The sequence below is a fragment of the Populus alba genome, chromosome 4 (assembly GCF_005239225.2).
Source record: "Populus alba chromosome 4, ASM523922v2, whole genome shotgun sequence".
In the NCBI taxonomy this organism is placed as follows: Eukaryota; Viridiplantae; Streptophyta; class Magnoliopsida; order Malpighiales; family Salicaceae; genus Populus; species Populus alba.
In genome coordinates this window covers 16,939,100-16,963,215 of record NC_133287.1, presented here as the reverse complement: position 1 = coordinate 16,963,215, position 24,116 = coordinate 16,939,100, and the positions used below count along the sequence as shown (strand labels likewise).

At 33.4% G+C, this 24,116-nt stretch overlaps 4 protein-coding genes and 1 non-coding gene across 7 annotated transcripts; 2 read left to right on the top strand and 3 right to left on the bottom strand.

The window, feature by feature from the left end:
- Positions 1-453: 453 nt before the first annotated feature.
- Positions 454-3,058, bottom strand: LOC118039745 (laccase-11). The gene is made up of 6 exons (XM_035046539.2): positions 2,918-3,058; positions 2,649-2,800; positions 2,313-2,557; positions 2,083-2,211; positions 946-1,869; positions 454-860 (listed from the first exon to the last, which is right to left on the bottom strand). Exons 1-6 carry the CDS (start codon positions 3,029-3,031, stop codon positions 730-732), a joined length of 1,695 nt encoding a protein of 564 aa, XP_034902430.1. The 5' UTR covers positions 3,032-3,058; the 3' UTR covers positions 454-729.
- A 2,404-nt stretch (positions 3,059-5,462) lies between these two features.
- LOC118039746 (putative pectinesterase 11) lies at positions 5,463-7,132 on the bottom strand. The gene is made up of 5 exons (XM_035046540.2): positions 6,838-7,132; positions 6,534-6,693; positions 6,216-6,404; positions 5,859-6,097; positions 5,463-5,699 (listed from the first exon to the last, which is right to left on the bottom strand). Exons 1-5 carry the CDS (start codon positions 7,074-7,076, stop codon positions 5,498-5,500), a joined length of 1,029 nt encoding a protein of 342 aa, XP_034902431.1. The 5' UTR covers positions 7,077-7,132; the 3' UTR covers positions 5,463-5,497.
- A 1,347-nt stretch (positions 7,133-8,479) lies between these two features.
- LOC118039810 (small nucleolar RNA U30) lies at positions 8,480-8,562 on the top strand. Its single transcript, XR_004685974.1, has one exon. It is a non-coding gene; the product is annotated as a small nucleolar RNA U30 (small nucleolar RNA).
- A 1,776-nt stretch (positions 8,563-10,338) lies between these two features.
- LOC118039747 (universal stress protein PHOS32) lies at positions 10,339-11,919 on the top strand. Of its 2 annotated transcripts, none has more exons than XM_035046542.2 (5): positions 10,339-10,673; positions 10,761-10,840; positions 11,328-11,446; positions 11,535-11,611; positions 11,702-11,919. In XM_035046542.2, exons 1-5 carry the CDS (start codon positions 10,442-10,444, stop codon positions 11,722-11,724), a joined length of 531 nt encoding a protein of 176 aa, XP_034902433.1. In that variant the 5' UTR covers positions 10,339-10,441; the 3' UTR covers positions 11,725-11,919. The 2 variants fall into 2 exon arrangements, with proteins under 2 accessions (XP_034902433.1, XP_034902432.1); XM_035046541.2 differs by having other exon boundaries at positions 10,340-10,673; positions 11,699-11,919.
- A 3,810-nt stretch (positions 11,920-15,729) lies between these two features.
- Positions 15,730-18,724, bottom strand: LOC118039748 (transcription factor HBI1). 2 transcript variants are annotated; one of them, XM_035046544.2, is made up of 7 exons: positions 17,934-18,724; positions 17,418-17,675; positions 17,169-17,303; positions 17,001-17,072; positions 16,678-16,890; positions 16,484-16,586; positions 15,730-15,916 (listed from the first exon to the last, which is right to left on the bottom strand). In XM_035046544.2, exons 1-7 carry the CDS (start codon positions 18,414-18,416, stop codon positions 15,879-15,881), a joined length of 1,302 nt encoding a protein of 433 aa, XP_034902435.1. In that variant the 5' UTR covers positions 18,417-18,724; the 3' UTR covers positions 15,730-15,878. The 2 variants fall into 2 exon arrangements, with proteins under 2 accessions (XP_034902435.1, XP_034902434.1); XM_035046543.2 differs by having other exon boundaries at positions 17,916-18,723.
- Positions 18,725-24,116: the final 5,392 nt, after the last annotated feature.

Below are 24,116 nucleotides of genomic sequence, written 5' to 3'. Positions count from 1 at the left end.
AATTGGACTTCGTAATTTATTTTGATTTGATTTTTATGAAGTTATCACAGTCTATGATCTGGATCGCGAGTTCAGCATGTTAACACGAGTTTTTTTAGGTCTTTTATTTATTTTTAATTTTATCATTCAACATTAAGTTGATTAGGAATTGAGATTCGTGATTTTATTTTTTATATTTTTTATATGGGGTTATCATGATCTCATAACTCAAGTTATAGATTTGATATATTAACTCTGGTTAACATAAGTGATCCTATAAATTATTATCTTAATATTTTTTAAAAAATTCTTTGAAGTTAAATTATATTTTTATTAAACTCACCAATAAATTGGGTTATAATGAGTAAATCTCCGCATTAATAAAGTATTTTTTCACTAGAGAAAAACATAACAACGTAAAAACATTTTGTTTTACATTAATAAAATAATAAATGATTCTACCGTAGCGAAACGCAAATTAATTATCTAGTCATGACCTAAAAGAAACCAAAATCAAGCGGTGCTAATCTGCTAGGCTTAATTGGTGGGGCTATCATGAAAAAGAAATTTATTCAACAATAACAAGTTTCAATTACAAAGAATCCGAAACAATAGCTTACTTCAGTTCTCCCATTTACACTTGGCGGCTCTTCCAGCTATCGAGAAATTGTCACATGGAGATTGAAAAGGATGGCTAACACTCCTTTTGAGTTTACAAACATTTTAAATTGAGATGTTTGGTTCTGAATGCTAGCAAGGAGGAAGATCCTTAGGTGGAGGCAAGATCGACTGATCTGGACCTACTCCATTCTCGACGACAAATGCTGTTTTCAATCCCCAGCTTGTGTGTAGCTCCAGATGACAGTGCATGAACCATACCCCTGAAAAGTAATAAAACACTTTGGATGACCAAAGAACAAGAAAAACCATGTTGAAGTCCATATGGTTATGTACTACTATATGTACCTGGATTATCTGCCTTGAACCTTATAGCAGTCCATCCACCAGTAGGCACCCCAACTGTGTTTCTCTCGGGAGGATCAACCAAGTTAAATTTTGCTGGGTCCTTTTTAGGGTCAAAGTTTCCAATTCCAGTTCCAACAACGAAGAAGTTGTAACCATGAAGGTGGAAAGGGTGTGATTCGACAGTGAGAAGATTGGTGTCTTGTAGTACCAATTGCACAGTTGAATTATATACAATTTTACTAAGCCTTGTGCCTAGTGTAGTGCCGAGGTTTGCAGTGAGTGGCACACCAGTGTAATTGAATGGCGATGGAGGGTTATCTGGAAAATCTAACCTAAATACTCCCTTGGTGTTAAAGTAGTGAGCTTGAAGGAGGCCAATTTGGGGCATTACGAAAGTGATGTTGTTTAAGGAAGCAGTGAGTCGTGTTCCATTTAAGCAGGATGGACATGGATTTATTCCTAAACCAATTGTGTAAAAAAGATGCCTGTCAACTTTAAGAGGCACATTTGCTGGGAATTGTGGAGAGTTTAGGCTTCTAAGCTTGGCATTGTAGCTAAGTGCGAAAGCAGTGTCGTTTGGTGCCGGTAGCTTGGGAAGGATAGGGATTACAGTGTTTGTGATGCCTTTATACTGCAGTATAGCAGCGGCAGTTTTGTTGTCTACAGTAAGTGGAGCGTCCATGAAAGGCCTAGCAGCCATGAAATATCTGTTCGGTGATTGCGTTGCTTGAACAAGAACATTTGTGGTTTGTCCTGGTGCAATCAGTACTGCTTGAGTGGTAAAATGTTTGGTGTAAACTGCATCAACTTCTACCACAGTCATGTTGTGACCAGCGATTGCAAAGAAAAGCTCGTCGTTGAGTGCAGCATTGATGATTCTCAAGAGGTACGTCTTTCCCTGTTCAACCTCCATGGCAAATGTATCTGCCAAAAGAAAGAGAAAGATAGCGCATGATAACAAAGAGGTGATCTTAATATACAACATTCTAGAAAATTGTTATCTTCTGAGAATTTGATGGTACACTGGTTTCTTGCAAACTGTCTTGATGTGTACTCCATATTTGTGAAAAAGCCTCAGAAGATTTTGGAAAATCCATGGATGCTTAACACAGGACTAGGATCAAAATATTTGCTTACGTTTCTCAGAGCAAGGGAACAGCGGCCCTGGCTTCCCATTAATGGTATGCGCGTCCGATGCATTTGGTGGCAATCCCAGCTTGCTCCCTTGTTTTTCAATCTCTTCAACATCACTGTTCCACCATTCGCCTACACAATATTTTCAAATTGTACAAAAATCATTTGTATTAAAGATGTAAACATCTTAGACAATAGGAGTTCATTAATCAAGTTGTTCATTTCTGTCCCACCTAAAATTATGGTTTCTTCCCTATGAGGCTGAGGGAAAGGAAATGGGGTTCCTGGTTTAGGCATGATAACAATGGCACCATAGACAGTAGCCCTTAGCCAAAAGATATGTGCATGCCACCACAATGTTCCTCTTTGCCCTGTTACATTAAAATCATAGGTGTAACTATGTCCTGTCTTGATTGGACATTGTGTTATATACGCAGGTCCATCTGCCCAGCCATTACGAAATTGCTTAAGCCCATGCCTGCAAAAACCAGCATTTATTCCATCAACAAAATAAGATCTTTCACACAAATTCATAAGGTTACAAGCATACATCTATTCATTGATCATACCAATGAATAGACATGTTGTATTTCGCGTGGTTAGTGACATTCACTTGAACTCTGTCTCCTTCTCTAACATATACAGTTGGCCCTGGAAACCTTCCGTTTACTGTGACAATCGGCTTGGCATGACACAGCCTGCTAACATTTTTCACTTGAATCTGGAAAAAATCGGAAAAAAAAAACATCAAACTGGTATGAAATTTTCACAAGAAAGAAAAAGCGTGTATTAATTTTTAAGCACTTTCCAAAAAATAAAAATAAAAAGAATTACTAACATCAAACAGGTATTTCTTAACAGCAGCTTTGGCCGGATGAGAAATGAATCCAATTAAGCAGAGTAAGAGAAAATAATAACCCAAACAAGAATTTTTAGACAACGCTGCTGCCATTCTGAATGTTTTGAATGCAGTGTGAAACGTTCTTCGATGAGACAGAGTTGAAATCCATTGATATATATAGTAATTGAAAGAGGCTAAGACAGAAGCTTGTAGAGGGAGGTGGTGTTGTTGAATTAGGTAGAGGATGACTGAAGGTTGCATACAAAAGCTTGTAAGGAAAATACTGATAGGGACTTTCAGAGTACCAATTCAGCTTGCTAAGGAGACTAGTAAATCCACAGTTTTTGTTTGAAATATTTGTAATATATACATTCGAGCATGAGAGCTACCTTAAGCCAAACATTTCTACTCTGAGCTTTACTGTTACGGAAAGAGATCAAATTTTGTTCTCTTTTTCCCTTACTATTTTTCATGGGCGTATAGAGTGCCCATTTGGAATCTTAAGTACATTTTAATGGGTACAGGAAAATTTTTACACCCACAAGGTCTGTGAATCACAACCGTTGTTGGATGATCCAGTTGTTAAATAATATTTATGTAGTTTTATTTATTAAGAATAGAATATTACTTTCAGTTTAATCTATATATATTTTATTTATATTTAAGTTAATTCAATGCATTTATAATATACAGTTTAATCTATATAAATTCTAACCTTTTATTTGTGTTTAATCTCAATAGTCAATAAGTTTAACAGCAGTAACTCCAGCACCATCACTGACCGCTGTAGCTGGTTCATGCCCATGTTATCATTTTTAATCGTTTGGTCTAATTAGTCTCAAAGTTTCTCTCTTTTTTTTACCATTTTCTGGAATAGCTAGCTTCTAATCTATGCACCTGAGTTTTACTTCGCCAGGTTTGGCACACCATGCTGATCTTCGTTATGGTATAAACGAAAGGTTTGGTAGCTAACCTAGCTAGGCTAAGCTTTGTAAATGTGATCAGACTAGTCATGAAACAACTAAACAAGAACCTTGCTTGTGAGTGATTATGTGTTTCTTTCTATTTGTTGAATATTATTTCGGTTGTGATATTAACTGCTTAAATTAGGAGGAATAGATTTCTTCAAAATGCAGCACCCTTTATACGTAGAGGCAGCTCCTTCAAGTCTCAACATTATCTTTGTTTATAGCCACCGATTTGTTGGTGAGCTTTCGCCATTTGTCTTGGTTTGTTGAATAATTTTGCTCCTATTATTTTGTGAAACTTCATATATACGTGCGATAATGGAACCTTCGAGCGGCCTCTGTTAAGTATAAGCTACACAACATTCATGTCGGTGCCATATTATCATCTCAATGAGCATTAGTAATTAGTAAAACATTTATCAATCGAAAGAAAACTTAAATCACATGTTGATCAGTACTAAAATTTAAGATGTTTAGGAACGAGGATGATATATTGGATAAGTGGTTAGTTTTTTAGTTCAAGTAATCTGATCTAATCTCCCTAGCTAGGGTATCTGACAACTTGATATAAAAAACATAAGTGATTTGTAATACGTGATGCCTGATAAGCCAAGATGACCGGTAACTATGATAGTAACAAGTAGTGTCTGGTAAGTTAAGGTGACCAATAGTTATGGCAGTAGCAGATGATGCCTAGTAAACAAAAGTGTTTGTTAGTTAGTACTTGTAAAAAATCTCATTTGAAGGATATGGGGACTCTCCGATAGTAAAGTCAATAACTTTGCAGAGAAAGAAACTACAATGATATTTTAGAAAGATAAACACTGAAAATATATATATTGAAAATGTTAAAAATAAAGAGATTATAAAACTTGAGTTTGAATGATTAATGTAGTATTTGTAGCCCATGAGTCGTGTTTTTTTAAGGAAATAAAAGGCTAAAATATAATTTTACTTTTGTGATATTTTGACTTGTATTATATTTAAAATAATACATATTTGATAAATATAAAATACTAAAGAACTCAAGTGTAGTCCTAAAAAAAAAATCCTCAAGGAAATGTTGGGCTTAAAGCACATGCTCAAACCTATAAGGATATTGAGTTTAGGGTGTGTGTCTAAGCCCACGAAAGGTGTTGGGATGCATGCCCAGCACTCCAAGAAATTAAGTGACAAATCCAAATATTATGTCTAGATTCAATAATAGGTGCTGGTGCACCCCAAATTAATTGGGAGGGTGCTAGTGAATCGAGCACCCCTAATATTGGGCGTGACACACCCAACAAGGGGTCACACCTAGCAAGGCTTTTTCATTAGGCGTGAACAACGCCCTAACATGGACTTATCTTGATAGTAGTCGAGTTCGAAGCATGGTAGCTTGAGCTTAAAAATACTATTTTTTATATTTTTTAAGTGTTTTTAAAACGTTTAAGAAGTTTTTTATTTTCATTTTATTTGTTTTCATCACTTAATAAATATCATCTCCTCATCAAAAGGATAAATGAGAGAATATATTCAATGTAAGAACAACATAATATTAATGGTATCCATTAATTACAAGGAATTGATGACAGGAGTACGAATTTGCAACAGCTTTTACTTTTTGAAATCACAATTTGCTGCCAGGCTTAATAATGGTAGAGCTTCGTTTGAAGGAGGTTGGTGAAGACCTAAGCCAACTACCCCCTCCGATCATGTCTTTGGTTAACAAGGGTGCAGCAGCGTCACTGGACAGGCTCTGTGACCATCCAACCCTCTTAGATCTATTAGCTCCAGGACCATAACACTTGTATTCGGCGTAGAACACCGTACTATCATGGAAATTGAACAAACAGAACTAAACATGTTAAAAAACATTCTACTAATCAATTAATGAACACAAAAAATCATGTTACGAATTGTAAGGATATTAATTGGTATATTTTGTTGTTAGATTCTGACATGAATGTGTCAGCAAAACACCCACGTACCTATGCTTGCTTGGGTCAGCCCAATCATCCCACCCTGCGGGAGCTATCACACCTGACATGTAAGTGAAGGCATACAGCACCCTAGAATAAGCACCCCATGGCCGTCCAAGAAATATTGAAGTTCCGACACCGGTGATTTTGCAACCCAAGAAGACAAAGCCAGTATTCTCAGATGCCAAGCCCCTATGTTGAGCGGTAATAGATCCATTTTGTGTGGAAATTGAATGTACATGACACCTCTGCAGAAAACAAAAATGTACGAGTGAAATAATTTTCTTTCGGTTGCTAGTTTCTTTCTTCTGGGTTTTAATCTGTAGAAACATTAGTTTAAGCAGAAATTAATAATGTTGTGCTCACTTCAAAGATTGAAGCAGCATTTCCGCATATGAAATCTGTGGCTCCTTCAATGTAGCAATTGCTATAATAATGCGATCCAGTGTCGTCGAGGAGAGTATCCTGATAAGAAAGAATCCTGCAACCATAGAAAGCAGCTCTATCTCCTGACACCCTTAGTGCAACAGCTCTGTCTTCGCTTCCAAACGTGTTCTATTGACAATAATCAAGATAAACAGATATCAGTCAAAATTCCTTAAATTATAGTAACATTTAGCAGCTTTGTCAAGTTTCTACCACACAAATTAAGAAAATGAAAGGTGATACAGAGCAGCTAAGTACCTGGATAGTGAGATATCGAGCAACAAAATCAGAAGCCAGTACAGTTACTGTAGGAGACTCCATTATGTTCCCACCATCATTCCATGTTATTATAGTGTTCGAAGGCTGTGTGCCACTCAAAGTTATGAAGGGCTTATTGGCAGGAACAACAATCTTTTCTCTGTTCAAGCACAAATTATATATCGACACAAAATTAAAAATAATACCAAGACGAGCTCATTAGAAACATACAATAATATACGTTTTAACCATCACTGGATAAAATAACATCAGTTAGAACATAAACTAGGACTTCAGCTCAAACCTGTAAGTTCCTGGCTTAACCCAAATGAAAACCAATTCAGAGTTATTGGATGGAACAGAATCGATGGCATCTTGTATTTTCTTAAAATCTCCTTTGCCAGACTGTTCAACCCTTATCAGAATAGCAGTTGACATGTCTATTGATCCAGTGGTAGCGGCAGACATGAGGGAAACTAAAGCAAAATGAGCTAAAATCACAGCAATATAAGCTGCATAAACCTTCATTGTAGCAGAACCCATGTGAGCATGTGATTGATCACTTTTCTTCGTCTCGGAGGCGGTGCAGAAAATTAAAATTTCACAAAACAATGGTTTAATTAGTTTGAGAATCAATCAAAGGTACTTGATTTTTATATATATATACTGTTCAGAGAATTTCAATGGTTCTAATTATACGTTTTATCCAAATGAAGGTCAATGAAATTGGTGGCCTACGGCCGATTTCTCACTTGTGAAGCTTAAAGATGATGATCTTGGCATAAATACGCTGGCGAATTATATAAAAGAGGAATTATTGTAATTGTCAGCGGACAAAGCTTGACATGCACGGATTATATGTTTTTGAAGTTGTACTGTATCGTATTTCATGGTGGCCAGAATCAATGTTCATATAATCCATCCAATTTAGTCCATAAAATTAATATTTTTTGATAGAGTTTTTCGTTGATTTGCAAGAAGAATGCATGCTCTAGCTACACAGCCAATAACGTGAAAATACGGCCGCCAACTTTTAGTAGAGCCAAGAAAATAATTTTAGTAGTTTTTGGATAGGCGGCTGAGAACAGGAAAAACAGTTAGATTGGGTTAAGATTACTCTTCTTACAGAACGAAAATATTTTCATCAAGAAGCTAACGCGTAATTCACTAGTTTTAAATTAAATTAAAATAATTTAATTAAATATAATTTGATACAAATATTTTTTAGAAATTAAAAACTAGAATATAATTAATACAAAGATTATATTTCTAGACCTAAAAAAATCAAATAAGAACTTAAGTATGTTAATTTCTAAAACTATATATCATGAATTAATATATGAATATTATTCAGGAGTCAAATTGATCCTATTTAAGAGCTTTCCAGAATTTTAAATAAACAAATGGAATCGTATCCTAAAACTTGGGCTAGAAAGTCATTGCCGCGGCTGATTAGGTATAGACTTGGGTTTTATTCCTTAAATCTTTTCTTCATTCCTTCAAGCAACAAACACCTTGGTTGTTAGAGAAGACTTTGTTTAGCCAAGGCGATACTTGATAGCTGTAATAAAGAGGAAAAGAAAAGAAAAGAAAAAAAAAAAAAAGCAATATACAATGGATTTTAGCCAGGCCCAAGTTATGGCTTTTTTCTCGGCCCACATTTATGGGCTATTTTTGGTCTAATTGAACGAGGCTGTTAAATGGGTTCACTGCGCCACTCCTGGTCAGATACCTACGAGGGAGCTGAAAAGGGCATCCCAGTAATTATCTGATGTCCACTACCCATTAAAACCAGGGATTGCAAACCCTAAACCCTATCTGCGTTGCTGTGGAAGATGTTATAAAACTCTCTCCGCCCCTCTCTGCAATATCATGATTTTATTCTTTCATTTTGATCTCTTTTGTTTCACGTTTATACAAATCTCTCTATTTCGAGAAGGAGAAGGTGCTGTGATGATGAGACTATAATCTCGTTAATCTGATTTAACCATGAGGAAAAACCCTCTGATCCATTCTTCACTGTCTGAGCACCTTCTCTTTCTTTCCTAATTTTTCTTCTTTATTTTTTGCTTGGTAAGAAATATTTTCCTGTGTTGCTTTTTTTTTAAAAAAAAAAAAAAAAAACAAAAACCCCATGGTCAATACCTGACTTGGCTGGATCTCTCTTGCTTTTTGCTTGATTTTGGAGTTAGAATCCTCCATCATGTGGATGCTTAGTTTCTTGAAAAATGGGATAATTGTTTTATCTATTTATCAGTGGGATGTGTTCATGTTACAGGAAATGTAGAATTGATCAAACGGAAGGTGATTGACTGACCAGATAAGATGTTATCTTGATTGGTAATTGTAGAATTCCTTAAAGACAGAAGTTCTAAGTTATCGTATGAGCAATTCATAATGGGATGGGTGTATAGTTCCAAAATTGTCTCGCCAAAAAACAAAGTGATGGAGTCACAGCGGAAGCAAAGGAAATTCTTAATTTTTTTTTTTTGCAACAAATTTTTTTTAATTCTATGTTTTGAATTGTTTTAATATATTATTTTTTAAAAATAAAAAAAAATATTATTTTAATATAATTTAACATAAAAAATACTTAAAAAACAATTACATATAATTTAAACATCTAATTATTTCTTATGCATAATAGATTAAACAATTTCTTCAATCCAAAATAGGTTTGAACAATTTATTGTATATGATTGTAAAAAAAATGTTTGGTTTTTTATGTAGAGTGTGTTTAGGCAGTGTAATAACGGTTGTTTTTTAAATAGCTTTTTCGTATTAAAATACATGTCAATGATATTTTTTTTTTATTTTTTAAAAATTATTTTTAACATCAGCAAATCAAAACGATCTAAAAAGTATAAATTGAACTTAATTTTAGTAAAAAAAAAAAATAAAAAAAAATTCAAAATTTTTACAAACGCATATTCAAACTCACTACTAAACGGTCTCTTGGTCTTGAGAAGTTATGAAGTTCTCTTGTTCTTGAGAAGTTATGAAGTTTTAAGTAATGATGCTTTGAAAAAAGTTGTATAATTCTTGAAAATAGTTTTAAAAATGGTTAAATAAAATAAAATAAAAATATTATAAAAGACTTTGATTAAAGCTTTAATTTGACTCTCGCTCTTATAAACGGAAGGTGAAAAAGAAATTGGCTTCTACCTTGGAGCCTAACACAAGTTTCAAGTGAAAATGGATCCATCAAGTAGTTGAAAAGAAAATGGGTCCATCAAGAAGCCCGCAATATAAGAAAGAAGAAAAGTAGCATTGTGCTTCAGAGTTCAGACACGCAAACACAGAGGGTGGAAAACTCAACTTAGCATCTAATATCAATTGAGTACTAAACTTTTGATTTTTTCAATTTCACCCTCACATGTAATCAACATTACATATTATGTCATCCTTCCAACCATCAATGTAATAGCATTTATAAGGATTTCAACTTGCAAAGTGTATTCATCTAAATATCAAAATAAACTCTAGTTTATCCTAACACGTAATTTTAACCCCAAATCATAATAAATCTTTTTATTTATAGAAAAACTATTATAATTTTAAGTGTTTGGTTTAACACCTTGAATGAAGCTCGTAATGGACACATGAAAATTAGATGGAATCTTTTTGTATTCTCTCGGAGGGGATGGATGGATGGAGGTGACATTGTGCCATGTAGACCATGTTTGGAGTAAATTGAATTAAATCAAAATTTTTGCGACTTATCTTATAATGATATAATACGTTAAGGACTAAATGTAGGTTCTTTCTATAGAAAAAAATACGTGGAAACAATTGAGAAGGTAAAGCCAAAACAGCCTTTGCTTTAAAACCACCAGCTCTTGCTTTCAGAAACCGAACCAGAGAAAGATACAGAGAAAACACCACAAAATATACAGAGAAAGAAAACGATGGACACACTGCAAGAAGATGAAGAGTACAGCTGGAGAGAAGTAACGTTGCCTTCATTGATTCCAGTAATACCCGAACCAGGGCTAGAAAGGGAGACGGGGGAGAGAAGGAGAGGCAGAGACATCCTTATAGCTATTGATCATGGACCTAATAGCAAGCACGCTTTTGACTGGGCTTTGATTCACCTTTGCAGACTAGCTGACACCCTCCATCTTGTCCATGCTGTTTCGAGTATATATGTTGTGGATATCATGTTTGTATGTTCTGCATAATTGAGGTTTGGAATTTTGGCTTGATTTCTTTGATGGGTTATTTTAGGTGTGCAGAATACTGTTGTTTATGAGACAAGCCAGCAGCTCATGGAGAAGCTTGCCGTAGAGGCTTTGCAGGTTGCCATGGTTAGTGACCTGCCATTCTGTTTTTGTTTACACACACACACACACACACACACAAGAAAGTATTTTTCTCCATTGTTATTGTTCAAGAGACTAAATCTTGATTTAAAAATTAGAATAATAAGCGCTTTAAAGACAATTTTTTGTTTTTCAACTGTTAATTGTCTTGATTTTGCATGATCAAGTACAATTTGATTAGGTTCACAACAAATCTATTTCTGCATAAGTTTCACCTAATATATGATCTCTGTTAATAATTGCTTTCCCTTGACTATTAAACCACTTGCTTTGGATTCATGAGCTAAGATGTTTTGATTCTTGTTCTTGTAATCTTACTCTAATTCATACTCTTGTAGTGATATGCAGAGTATCTAATTATTTTAACTTAATGTAGCTCTAAGTTCTTCAACTATTGATCAAGGGACAACAAAAATCTCCAAAGAAATTGATGTTTTCCCTCAATTTATTTTTATTTCTTGTTTTTAATTAGGTGAGGACTGTGGCTCGGATTGTGCAAGGGGATGCTGGTAAGGCAATTTGCAATGAAGCCGAAAGGTTAAAGCCTGCAGCTGTAGTGATGAGTACCAGAGGCAGAAGCCTAGTTCAAAGGTAATTCCTTTTCTTTCTCTTACTCCTCTTCGTCTCTCTCTCTCTCTCTCTCTCTCTCTCGGTTCTCATGTCTATCTTTTTTCTGCAGTGTACTTCAGGGTAGTGTGAGTGAATATTGCTTCCATCATTGTAAAGCAGCACCTGTTATAGTAGTTCCTGGGAAAGGTACTGCTTTCAAAATTAAAACCGTTTGTTTAGTTAGAACTGTCATGGAATTTTTATCAAGTTCATATATTTATTATTGATTTCCAGAAGATGGAGATGAATCATTGATATAGCGGATTCAGCACTTGAAGGTCACGAATATTGTTCGATTGATTGCGCCAGATAGCAAGGTTTTGAGGAAGTTGATTGTCAATATGTAACAAGTCATGCATGGTGGCAATGATTTGTGGTGTTTAGTATGTATTAAGGATGTGTATTATATGTATAATTACTACACGTTTGAATAATTATTGTTGAAGTTAGCTATAGCGTTCACTCTTCTTATTTCTTTGATTCGATGCATAACAGAGCAGAAATCAGAGGGCTGCTCCATTCTGCTAATTTTGTAGAATTCTTCTGTTTCTGCCTGATGGAAGCAGTTGAATGTTTTATGTAAAATTTCAAGGTTGCTCTTACAACATGCATGTCTCAATTATTCAGGCAGCCAAAATCTGAAAAATTGTGCAAGAAATCTCAAATATTTTTGCCTGTTTAACCCTTGAGTTGAAAAGTGCTTCGGAATAAGCATGCATTAACGAGCCGGGATAATGAAAAATATTTTAATCCAATAATTTAAGTAATGTCAATGGACCTTCGTTAAGAAATAATCCTTGTGTTAGATCAAAATGATTCGACACAGGCCTCTTATTGATTGCCGGGATAAGAAGTCCGAGAAAAGTTATTTGTATTTAGGGTTGTCGATATGAAATGATCATCGGTTTGGTCTGTACTTTAGACACGGTTTAGTTGTACTTTAAATTAAAAAAACATCATTTTCAAGAGGTTGGCAGGCCTGAAATAGCACTGAACTAATAGCTCATGGATGCAAAACTGCACATTGTGATTTTCCAAGATCCACTTTTAGTGAGTTTCTACACGTGCATAATGCATACAAGGAAAAATTCCAACTTTGACGCCAAAGAGCTCAGCTGCCAATAAAAGAATCAAAAACCAATCTAAGATCAGAACTAAAACTTTGTTTGATTCTTTTGTTGGGTTTTGAACAATCACATTAATGAATTCTAAAAATTTTGCAATGAGAGAAAAACATACGTTGAAAGCGTTAGAAACCCTTGAAGAGGATGAAGAGTACAACTGGAAAGAAGTTACCTTACCTTCATTTATTCCTGTGGTACCGAAACCAGAACTCGATAGAGAAACAGGTGAAAGGAGGAGAGGCAGAGACAATGTGGTAGCCATTGATCATAGGCCTAACAGCAAACATGCATTTGATTGGGCCTTGATCCATCTTTGCCGCCTGGCTGACAACATTCATCTTGTTCATGCCGTCCTAGGTATATATGCAATTAACAAAAATCATCCTGTCATCAGAATTCGATTGTGCCTATGTAAGTAGCTTTGTATGGGTGCGTTTCATTTTGTAAAATGTTTACTATTATCAGATATGCAATTAGTAAGTTTTTTTACTATTATTTACAATATTTTGTGTATGTCACTCGTCGTTAGCATACATGAGTTTCTAAATAAAGGGGTGGGAACGCAAGTCGATCGATGAATAAAAAGTGGTGTCGACTGAGAGTTTGAAGAAGGAAATCTTCTGTTCTTCATCCTTTTCTAAATGTTGTGCCCGTGCTAGGTTTATTCAACTAACCTGCTGTTGCAAAATTGTGGCATTTGATTAACTGGCTGCAGATACTACTTCATGGCAACAATTGTGCTTTACAAGGATCGTCATTGTTAGTCTTCCCAATTTTTAGCAACTTGGCCTGTTGTTCAAAATAGCAAGCGTTACCTCTTCCCAAGTTTCAGATTCTTCACAAAAAACTTGTTTTGTCTCAGGAATGGCGATTGCAATCGTAATTATGATTCCTACACTGCAGACTTGGATGGATAGGACTTCTTCAGGTTATTGTTTTACTAATTTTGTGGTCTTGTTTGCCTTGGCTCAAAATTATTTAACAAAGATAGGTTTCCCACCGTTATATATTCCATTCAAATTTGAGCGCTGATCACGCTTGCATAGACCAAATATATCATGTTGCGTTGTCCAAAGAATCAAATATTAGATTTGTCTGGACTATTTTCAGGATTCTGGTTACAATGTAAGGGCTTAAACTTGGGAGATACTAGCTCGAAACAATATCTTTAGTGACGAACTAAAATACACACACACAGCCAAAAGAATCTTTGTGGGTTTTAGCTTTATATATCTTGGAATTGCACTATGTGAAAGGTGGAGAGAAACCTCATAGATTATGATGAGAAAAAAACTTCAAGGAAAGCAAAAATGGGTCCAAGAAAGAGAAAAAAGGCTATCATCTTTCACCATCCATAGAAAACAAAGAGAATCAAAGAGATATTGCCTTCGGATGAGGCCAGGCCCACCAATTTCACCATTCTATATGGCTTGAAAACGAAGGCAGCCTGAGGCTCTTGATAATCCAGGAACAAGAGGTGCCGTGAAGGTGTAAGCAGTCTCTAGTGGTCCCCTACGTATTGCCCAAACCAACTCTGAAAGGCTCCTTTCTTATTAATTAAGATTTGACTATTAGGAGGTATGTCTGTTGATAATGTGCATTCAAGACATAAACTCTTCACATAGGCGCAGAGTAAACGACTGCATGTGAAAGTTCAAGCTTGCTATTTCACATTTTGGCCACCTAAACCATTAAAATGATGTCAAGATTGTAACTTCTTACCAAGAGAAGAAACGAGACGATAAGCCAATTTGAGCATACTACATTGCAGGTCTCCAAATGAAAATCTTCTGGGCTATTTCACCAATCTGGTGGCGAAGAGATACCTTGTCATAAAGATGGTTTTGGTTTTTTATCTAAAACAACAGCAAACAACAGATTCTTTTGAAGAAAACCGAATGCTCAAGTTTTTGCCTGGTCCTTTTCTCTGTTCGCTGAAACGAGTAGTTAATGGACTTCTGTATCTGCATAGCATTCTTGTCATCTTCTCTGGAATTGTCTATACTGGTATTGGGTACGTAGAGCTTTTAGAACAACCTCTTGTAGTTATGCATGGACTTAGTAAAGTACTGGAGCCGTTACAGCTTTGGTAGCGGTACATATGTCACCCTCTTTTGCTTTCTAAACGAAAAAACAAACACAGAAATTTCTTTTTTTGTATCATTTTATCAGAGATCTACAAAAACACGTTAAAGGAAGGAACTTAATTAGGGTCATTTTCAGGCTGATTACTGGCCTTTATGTTGCCTTGAAAGAAGAAACCTGTCAAATGGTTAGGAATTGAAGATTAAAGGGAGTTTTTAGTAATCTAGATGAGCTAATACGAGGGGGGTGTCCTCATAGTTTCCAAGAAATGCTTCCTCCTCTGTCATGAGGTTTCAAAATCAAACCTCATGTCCTATTATGAGAAATGAAATTCCCATAAAACCCATAGTCGTGGGATGAATGACATGCCTTAGAAAAGAATACAAGCTGGTCTGAGAATACCACCGTCTTGAATGAAGACGGGACTTTGGCATATAGGCAAAATTAAACTCATCCGAGATATTCAATGAGAGCCATAATGAGCAAACATAAATACAATATGGCTGTATGTTAGGACATGGAAACCATTCTAACGAATTCTTGCTTCTTATCGTCAATTTATTGCCCAATTATCAAAGTCTCAATCAATCCATGTACAATTCTGATCTGAAGGGAGCCGAGAAGGTCCACCAGTAGGCTCATGTCCTCTGTTTTTATTTAAACTTGTCACTCTGGTTCATCCAACAGAGGGACAGCTTGTGCCATTGGACTAACAAGGACAAGTTTTGATGGAAATTACAATATATTTGTGGCCGTTCTTGCATGTTAATCACACTTGTGGTTTGTTTTACTTCTTCTGCGCTTTTCCTCTTCGGAAAAAAATGCTATTAAAGGGGAAATTAGTCCATGAAAAGGCCATACAATTCAAGATACTTTGTGAAGCAGGACCTTTGGTTTCCTTCCCTTCATTCATTTTCAGTTCCATTGCCCTACCACTGCTTAAACTTGCCTTCAACCCTAATTCTTTGGTCCCCCTCCATCGCTATCGACCATTTTTGTGTGATAGAAAATCATTATGGTGTGGTTGCTATATTTACATTGCGAGAAAAAGAAACCTTGATGGTAATAGGTATCGATTTTATTCATACTATGTGGAAAGTATACATACAAACTATATACGCTATGTACTAAGAGTAGTAAAAGAATCGGGGACAAAGGCAATGTGGAATAAAGTCTTCGGGAATTGTATAAATTGATATTCTGATTCACATCTCCATCTTCAGATTGCTAGCTTCAACAGAACCTGCAAAAGTTAATATGACAACTTTTAGAATCCATTGTTAATCTTACCAGAACATGAGTCATCGCAGTGTGTGATTAAAATGGGAGGCAGGGGAATTTAGGAACAGAAAAAGCCAGCCTCATTATCTAATGGTTGCTCTTTCCTCCTACTAATAGATTAAATTCCAACATGATAAACAATCATAATTATCAAGGTTATTTTGTTGTAAGAATTATAGACTTTGTCAAATTTTTACCTGGGGGCTCATTTTTGTTACAACAGTCAAAATGCTTCGCACCTTTGATTGGTTCTTCTTTATAAGGAAAGAATTGTGAGAAACTCAATAGTCATTGAAAAGAATCGGTGATTTCGATCATTTGGGAGAACAGACAGGAAGTTTCCAGTGACCAACTTTCTCCATCTCTATCACAACGACTCATTTTAGTTCCGAAGCAAAGTCATTAACTTTTGGGGGTTCTCTATGCTCTCCATCATTGGTAGTTAAAACCACTTTGCTTTGTTTTTAGCCTTCAGGATTTATCAGATCAATAAAGTGAAGATCAAAAAGACATGATAATTCTATCTTACCTGTAAATGGCTGAACTGGGAAGGTTGTTTGTCTCCCTTGATCAAATGCTACATTGTAAAGATTTTGCAGATCAGCATCCCAAGTTGGCGGGACCTGGATTTGCTGCAAGATAAGTAAGGATAAGATTAGAGGAAACTAAATTATATGAAAATAGAGATAAATGGACAGAAATAAAAAGTGAACAAGGCATTACAGTGAAGCAGGATGAGTCAAGAAATGTTTCGGGAATAGATACAGGAGTACTAGTGGTCCTTCTAAGCCCCATATCAGGAGGATTTATCCCCATATCCAATCCACAGCATGAAACTAATTGTTGTTGTGATGGATTAAATTGAAGGTATGCAGCGTTAGTCATATCCGGTGATATCCCAATTGTGGGGAAATTGGTTGAACAAGCAGGAAAAGCCTGTTGATTGAAACAAAAAGGAGTTCATCAGTAACAAAATAAACTACTAACAAACACTTGAAATTTTACTTTGGGTGATAAAGATCCACCCTGTGAAAGGATTTACTTACCTCTTTGGCAAATAAGTTGTCAATGTTGAAGTCAAGCCTTGGATTTACAGCAGCTAGTTTCATTGACAAGAACTGTTCAAGAAATTGGGACAGGTAAATGTTATATTTTGGTAGAACAATAGATACGAATATTAATATTGGAAAAAATCACCAAAGATCACTAATTACCTCTACTTGTCTCTGAAGAGATTGAACATAGTTAATGATTTCATCAAGCATGCCTGCCTTTCCAGTGATATTATTGCACCCTGGTACCAAATCTTGCAGATACTTCATTCTTTCACTGATTTTTTCTCTCCTCACCTGCACAACACACTCACGAATTTATTACAAAGGATTTCTAAATGAAAACTGCGGAGCAGGGGGAAAAGAGGGGTTGATCAAAACAGCAAAGAAAACATTAAAATTCCAACTCACTCTTTCAGCTAAGCTGTGGCTGTCGGTAGCTTGACCGCGACGTGCCCGGACATGAATGTAATCTGGCTTTTGAACCTCAGTTACTTTGGAATTGTCCTTCGAAGTCTCGGCAGAATTGTCTTTGTTACTGTTATTGTTTTTGTTGCTGTTGTTATTGCTGCTTCTGCTTTTGTTGCTATTTTTCTCTGAGGTGTTTGACTCTCCTTCCTCCGCACGTCCTTTGATCCTCTTGTCCCTGGTGTCCTCTTCTGCAACAACCTAGATCACACCCCCCAAAAAAAAACATTAAAAAAAACACTTTCATTTACTATTCTAACAAAACCAGTCAAACAATTGAATTACTTGAAGATCTTTTGCTTAAAAAATGCTTTCATATCAAATTAAACAAAATTGCAATAAAAACAATGGAAACAATTTTACGGTGAAAAATCAAGATTCTTCAACAGGGTTTCAAAGAAACAGTGATCACATACAAAAAAAAAACACACACACACATACCTTTGAGTTATTTTGCACCTTATCAAACTTTCTCTTCTTGGAACTCTCTCGGCCAATCCCGGAACTAATCTTATCTGACACAACAGACTCTGCACCTCTCACTGTAGCAGTAACCGTAGCCGCAGCGGCTACCGCCGGTGGGCAGCTAGAGGTCCTACAAATGGCACCATAATTCAACTCAAAACCCAACCCATTAGTATAAGGAGGCCCAACACCAAACCCCACAACATGATCATTATGCCACCTATTATCCACCAAACCCGGGTCAGGTTTCACAGACCGGGTCACCACCTCACTTAACCCACCCTCATGAAACCCAGCTTGTTGGAACACCCTATTCAATTCACTAAAATAACTAATCTCTTGCTGTGGTAGTTGAACCTGAAGCTGCTGTTGTTCTTGTTGCCATTTGATACGAGCCCTTTGTCTATCAAGCACTGTCATGTCTGTGCAGTGCAGCATGTTCTCTCCACCAGCTGATAACAAAGCTTTATTAATCATCAGTATCCCAACAAACCAATTCAAGAAACTATAAAAACAAAGAAAGAAAGCTAAATTATTTAACAATGGGGGTATCTAGCTGCTTAAGAGAGTACAGAAACAGTTTAGTAGTGTGGCACAGCTAATATATTGAAAAGATACGTGTATAGAGAAGTGAAAAGTTGGGAGAAAAGAATGAGGTAAAGGGGGAGAAAGGGGCGGTAGGGTATATATGAACGTAGAGAAAAAGAGGGTGGTGGCCGGAATTTGACAGAGACTGCTGGCCTGGACCTGGAGGGATAATTAAGAGAGAGAGTGAGGGGGTGGAAATATTGGGGCAGAGAGCCATCGAATGTATCCATAGCCAGAGGCCGTGGGAAGTGGGGTCCACTGACATGACTGCCACGTGGTAGTGTCAGAAGCAAGAAAAAACGGCGAGGAGGCCGGATGGATGGATGTTAGATGATTAAGATGAGATTAGATTGTATTAGATTAGGTTAAATTAGAAAGGGTGTTCAGTTGAGGATGCATGGGAAACCCTGCAATGGCGCGTAATACTATATATGTATGAGATGCCTATGTATGTATAAGTGTAACATTCGCCATTAATGTTTTGAGGGCTCACTAGAATGTTATTAAGTTTATTTTTTGAATTTAAATTTTAGGAAAAACTATGAGAAAAGATGTCCGATCATATATGCAGGTGAGTTTAGTCATGCGTTAACAATTAGTTTTTTAAAATATTTTATATTTAAAAATATATTAAAATAATATATTTTTATTTATAGAAATTTATTTTTAATTTCAATGCATTAAAATAATTAAAATATATTAAAAATATATTTTTAAAAACCACATTTACAACACAATAATAAACAGGGAAGTAAAGTCTAAGAAATGAGTGGGCTTGTTTAAAATTTTGGAGGTGAAAAAAGAAGTTAACATGGGTATACAAAAATTACCATAAAGTAAGCCCTAATTAAAAAAAAAAAAAAAAAAAGAATTTGCGAGCAACAAGATTCATAATATTCTCAAACTTGGAAATTAAACTAGGTTTATTCCTCGCACTACATTGCAAAATAGAGATTTTGCTTTTCTCAATGTAAAAAAAGTGTGGGAATTGTTAATGTTCATTTTACCATCAAAGATCTTTTTAATTATAAACTAAAAATTTATACATACATTTCATAAAATAAGTCAAGAATTATATACACCATTAAATAATAATAAATTTGGTGATTGTAAAAAAAAATAAGTTGAGAAGGTTGGATAAAACTTATATTTTTTTAGAAAAAAAATTTAAATATTTGTTTCAATTTGAAATTGAATCCTTAAAGTTTTGATTTGCTTTAAACCAATAAAATTGAATTTTTATTTTATCAAATTGAGCATTAACTTTACATCAAAACTTAATTAAAAGAATATGTTAAATATTTATTTTAATTTGATATTGGATCCCTAAAGTTTTAATTGGTTTGAATTAATAAAATTAAATTTTATATTTTCAAATCAAGCATTAACTCAATATCGAAATCTATTCTTAACATCATGTGAACCCCATAATAAATCAACCAAAATAAAATATCAAACTTAATCCCAAGTCAACTTAATGTGAAATGATTAATTTGAAAATAAAAAAATCAATAAAAAAAACATTGTGTGTAACTATTGCAACTCATAGTAGATTGTGTTTTTCTCTTACATTGCATTTCCATCATTTTAATATTTATTTCATCTCACATTGCCTAGTGTTCATTATTTTAGTACTAATATGATCTCATGCTACTTCTTGAATTCATAAATATTTACAAAATTTTCCAAAAAAAATTTTAGTGGCACCACTTTTTATATATGTTCATATAGGTTAAATTTCCTTACGACATAGAGATTTTATTAAGAGTGATAGTCACTCATCCTCCCATTTAATTTGAATACTAATTTTGTAAATCTCGAATTCATACATTAATTAATATACATCATTTTTACTAATAAGTCGTTATTACATATAAAACTCCTAATTAGCAAAAGTACTTGTAAAATTTAGGTTTGATATGTTAATAGTAAGTTTAATTAAGTGATTTTAAGCCCATATTAGCAGAAGTATTTCTAACTAAATCTTGTGAGATACCTTTATAGAAATGATTTGTTAAATTATTGCAAGATTTGATATACAAAATGGTGATTATTTTGTAAGAAACTAATTGCCATATATATTCACTAGACACTTGACCCGCGTGATGCCGCGAGTCATTTTTTTTGCATAAAAATATTAAAACAAATAAAAATTTAAAAATCTTGGGTTTTTCTGCAAAGTTATACCCAAAAAACTTGGGTTTGACTGCAACGCCTGACCTAAGAGTAATATTTATAATATTAATAATAAAAATAAACTTGCATGACCCAAGTTTAAGTTAGCCTAGCTGCAACATTAGACCCAAGAATATTGGATGTGAGTCTAAATATAAGGTCGTGTCATAAAAGTGTGATAATTAAATAGATTGATTAAAAAAAACAACAAAAAGGAAAAAACTAATGAAGAAAAAGAAAAAAAAATTGAATTAATTGGGTTAACCCTTTAAATTAGGTTATCCCGTAAAACCTGGGATTCACATCATGAAAATTTGATAACTAAATAGAAAAAAAAATGACGGGTTTACCCAGAATTAACCGGGTTAAACCATCAAACTAAGTTAACTCGTCAACCCCAGAACACGTGTCATGAAAGTATGAAAGTCTGATAATTAAATAGAAAGAAAATTAACTTTAACAAACTAAGAAAAAAATAATTTGTCAAATCAGGCTAACCCATCAAACCCGAGATCCGTATCATGAAAATCTGATAACTAAAAAAAAAATTAACATTAACAAACTAAATCAAACAAAAAAAATTCATTAACAAAAATTAAAAAGAAAAAAAATAGTTATATAATATAATATAATACAATACAATATAATAATATTTATATTTATATAATAAATATAATAATATAATATATTTAATAAGTAAATATATTAGTAAAAGGCGTGACATGCCCGTGCGATGCCGCGGGCTTGTGGCATGCTTGTGCATTATTATGGATTTGTGAAAAAAATCATATAAAAAAAATGTTACCATCCACAATATTTTAAAGGAAAAAACTACAAAAATATATTGTCAACCAGCTCAATATTAAAAAAAAAATCGATAAAAACAATTATAAAAAAAACACAAAAAAAATGAAAAAAATAAGATGACAATTTTGGAAGAAAAAAAAGCAAAAAGAAAATAATAAAAAAATGAAAAAAAAACATGTGGGGAAAGTTAAAGCTAAATTTTCAACCAGCTAAATATTAAAATCATTTAAGAAAACACTGTAGCAATCTATGGTGTTTTGTGAGGAAATATACAACTATAATTCTCAATCAGCTCAATATTAAAAAAAAAATCAATAAAGATAATTTTGACAAATATAAAAAAAAAATGAAAGGAAAAAAAAACATACATGGAAACACTATAACAATCTAAAGTGTTTCATGAGAAAATCTACAGTTGTAATTTTTAACCAGCTCAACAATAAAAACGACAAAGACCATTTAAAAAAAAATAACAAAAAAAAAAGCATATGGGAAAACACTGTAGCAATCAACGATGTTTTAAGGAAAAAAAGCTAAATTGTTAGCCGGTTCAGTATAAAAAAAATAAATTTGACAAAAACATATTTGGAAAAAAAACATCGATAAAAAAAACATGTTGGGAAACACTGTAGCAAGGAAAAAATCATGTGGGAAAACACTGTAGTAATCTACAGTGTTTTAAATAACTATTAAGCTAAATTCTCAATCAGCTTAATATAAAAAAAAATCGACGAAGATAATTCTGAAAAAAAATATTTAATAAAAAACCATGTAGAGAAACACTGCAACAATCTAGTGTTTTAAAGAAAAAAAATTAAAAAAACTAAATTATCAATCAGCTCAATAGTAAAAAAATAAAATCAACAAAAATAATTATGAAAAAAAATATAAAGAAGAAAGACAATTTTGGGAAAAATTTAAGAAAACAAAAAAAAACGTGGGGCAAGCTAAAGGTAAAGCTAAATTCTTAACCAACTCAATATTGAAAAAATAAATTCGACAACGATAATTTAAAAACAAAAACATGTGGGAAAAACACTGCAGACAAACAAAAACCATATAGGGGAAACACTGTAGCAATCCATAGTGTTTTTTTTCTTTAAAAAAAGCTACAAAGTTAAGTTTTCAACCAGCTCAATATAAAAAAAAAAACTGACAAAGACTATTTGTTTTAAAAAAATTCAATTTTGGGTAAAAAAAATGAAAAAAAAAACATGTAAAAAAAAAGAAACAAAAGCGAGAAAAAAAAACGCGGGGAAAGCTACAGTGTTTTAAAGAAAAAACCAAAAAAACTAAAATTTCAACCAGCTCAATAGAAAAAAAAAAATCAACAAAAATAATTCTAAAAAAAAAGAAAATATGTAAAAAATGACAATTTTAGAAAAAAAAAAGAAATAAAAAAAAACATGTGGGGAAAGCTAAAGCTATATTATCAGCCAGCTCAATATTGAAAAAATAAATTTGATAAAGATATTTTTTTTAAAAATTATGTGGGGAAACACTGCAGCAAAACAAAAACCATGCAAAGGAAACACTGTAGCAATCCATATTGTTTTTTTTTAAAAAAAAAAAAAACTACAATGCTAAATTCTCAACCAATTTAATATAAAAAAAATAAAATCTACAAAGATCATTTTGAAAAAGAAAAGAATAAATAAATCATAAAAAGGAAGAAAAAAAAACAATGTATGAAAATATTATAGTAATCCACAATATTTTAAAGAAAAAGCTACATAGTTAAATTTTCAACCAGCTCAGTATTTAAAAAAAATTAGTAAAGATAATTTGAAAAAAAATTAAAAAAAAAGTCAATTTTGAGTAAAAAAAAGAAAAGAAAAAAAACATGTAAAAAAAATGAAGAAGAAACAAAAGTGGGAAAAAACAAAAGCTCCAAAAAAAAACACAAAAGAAAAAAAAAAGGGTAAAAAAAGGCTACAGAAAAAAAAAGAAAAAAAAACAAAATAAAAAACTACTACAGAAGAGAAAAAAAAATTATAATATAATATAATTATAATAATATAATAATAATATAATAATAATAATATATTATTATATAATATTATATTATAATAATAATAATAATTATTATTATTATTATTCAGTATAATTAAAAGGCGTGGGAAGCTACAGTGATTTCCCCACGCCTTTTAGAGTTCTTTAATGTTTCATACTAATATGTCTTGATTTTTCATTGTAAATTTTATCAAATATCATAAACATTATTGTTTGACTATCATAGTGTAAGGAGATAACATTGGTTGTGGTCATAACTTAATATATAATAACATATTGTTTTAATCATTTTATCCTTTTTATTAGTGGTTGTTAGAGCTATAAGCTCATATTCCATTGTAGTATGGGTTATACATGTTTATTTCTTTAAAGTCTAAGAAACAACACCACCTCCTAAAATAAATACCTATCCAAAAAATAACTTATTATCACCTGCAATAGTTATCCAATTAGCATCAATATAACCTTCAAGTACAATTGCAAAAATTATTATAAAATAATTCAAAACTCGTAGTCCTTTTCAAGGAACCAAGTACTCTTATAATTGCTTTTCAATAATCCATACCAGGATTACTTCAATAATCCATACCAGGA

What these genes read in the sequence shown, in the direction of transcription:
- LOC118039745 (XM_035046539.2), bottom strand. Translation starts at nt 3,031, where the DNA reads ATGGCAGCAGCGTTGTCTAAAAATTCTTGTTTGGGTTATTATTTTCTC. An exon ending in GGAAGAAACCATAATTTTAG is followed by an intron (nt 2,212 to 2,312) that starts GTGGGACAGAAA and finishes AATATTGTGTAG; the next exon opens with GCGAATGGTGGAACAGTGAT. An exon ending in GTTCCCTTGCTCTGAGAAAC is followed by an intron (nt 1,870 to 2,082) that starts GTAAGCAAATAT and finishes TTCTTTTGGCAG; the next exon opens with ATACATTTGCCATGGAGGTT.
- LOC118039746 (XM_035046540.2), bottom strand. Translation starts at nt 7,076, where the DNA reads ATGGGTTCTGCTACAATGAAGGTTTATGCAGCTTATATTGCTGTGATT. An exon ending in GTTAAGCCAGGAACTTACAG is followed by an intron (nt 6,694 to 6,837) that starts GTTTGAGCTGAA and finishes GTGCTTGAACAG; the next exon opens with AGAAAAGATTGTTGTTCCTG. An exon ending in ATGCTGCTTCAATCTTTGAA is followed by an intron (nt 6,098 to 6,215) that starts GTGAGCACAACA and finishes TGTTTTCTGCAG; the next exon opens with AGGTGTCATGTACATTCAAT.
- LOC118039747 (XM_035046541.2), top strand. Translation starts at nt 10,442, where the DNA reads ATGGACACACTGCAAGAAGATGAAGAGTACAGCTGGAGAGAAGTAACG. An exon ending in AGGCTTTGCAGGTTGCCATG is followed by an intron (nt 10,841 to 11,327) that starts GTTAGTGACCTG and finishes GTTTTTAATTAG; the next exon opens with GTGAGGACTGTGGCTCGGAT. An exon ending in TATAGTAGTTCCTGGGAAAG is followed by an intron (nt 11,612 to 11,698) that starts GTACTGCTTTCA and finishes ATTGATTTCCAG; the next exon opens with AAGATGGAGATGAATCATTG.
- LOC118039748 (XM_035046543.2), bottom strand. Translation starts at nt 18,416, where the DNA reads ATGATTAATAAAGCTTTGTTATCAGCTGGTGGAGAGAACATGCTGCAC. An exon ending in CTCTTCAGAGACAAGTAGAG is followed by an intron (nt 17,073 to 17,168) that starts GTAATTAGTGAT and finishes TTTCTTGAACAG; the next exon opens with TTCTTGTCAATGAAACTAGC. An exon ending in TTGACTCATCCTGCTTCACT is followed by an intron (nt 16,587 to 16,677) that starts GTAATGCCTTGT and finishes CTTATCTTGCAG; the next exon opens with CAAATCCAGGTCCCGCCAAC.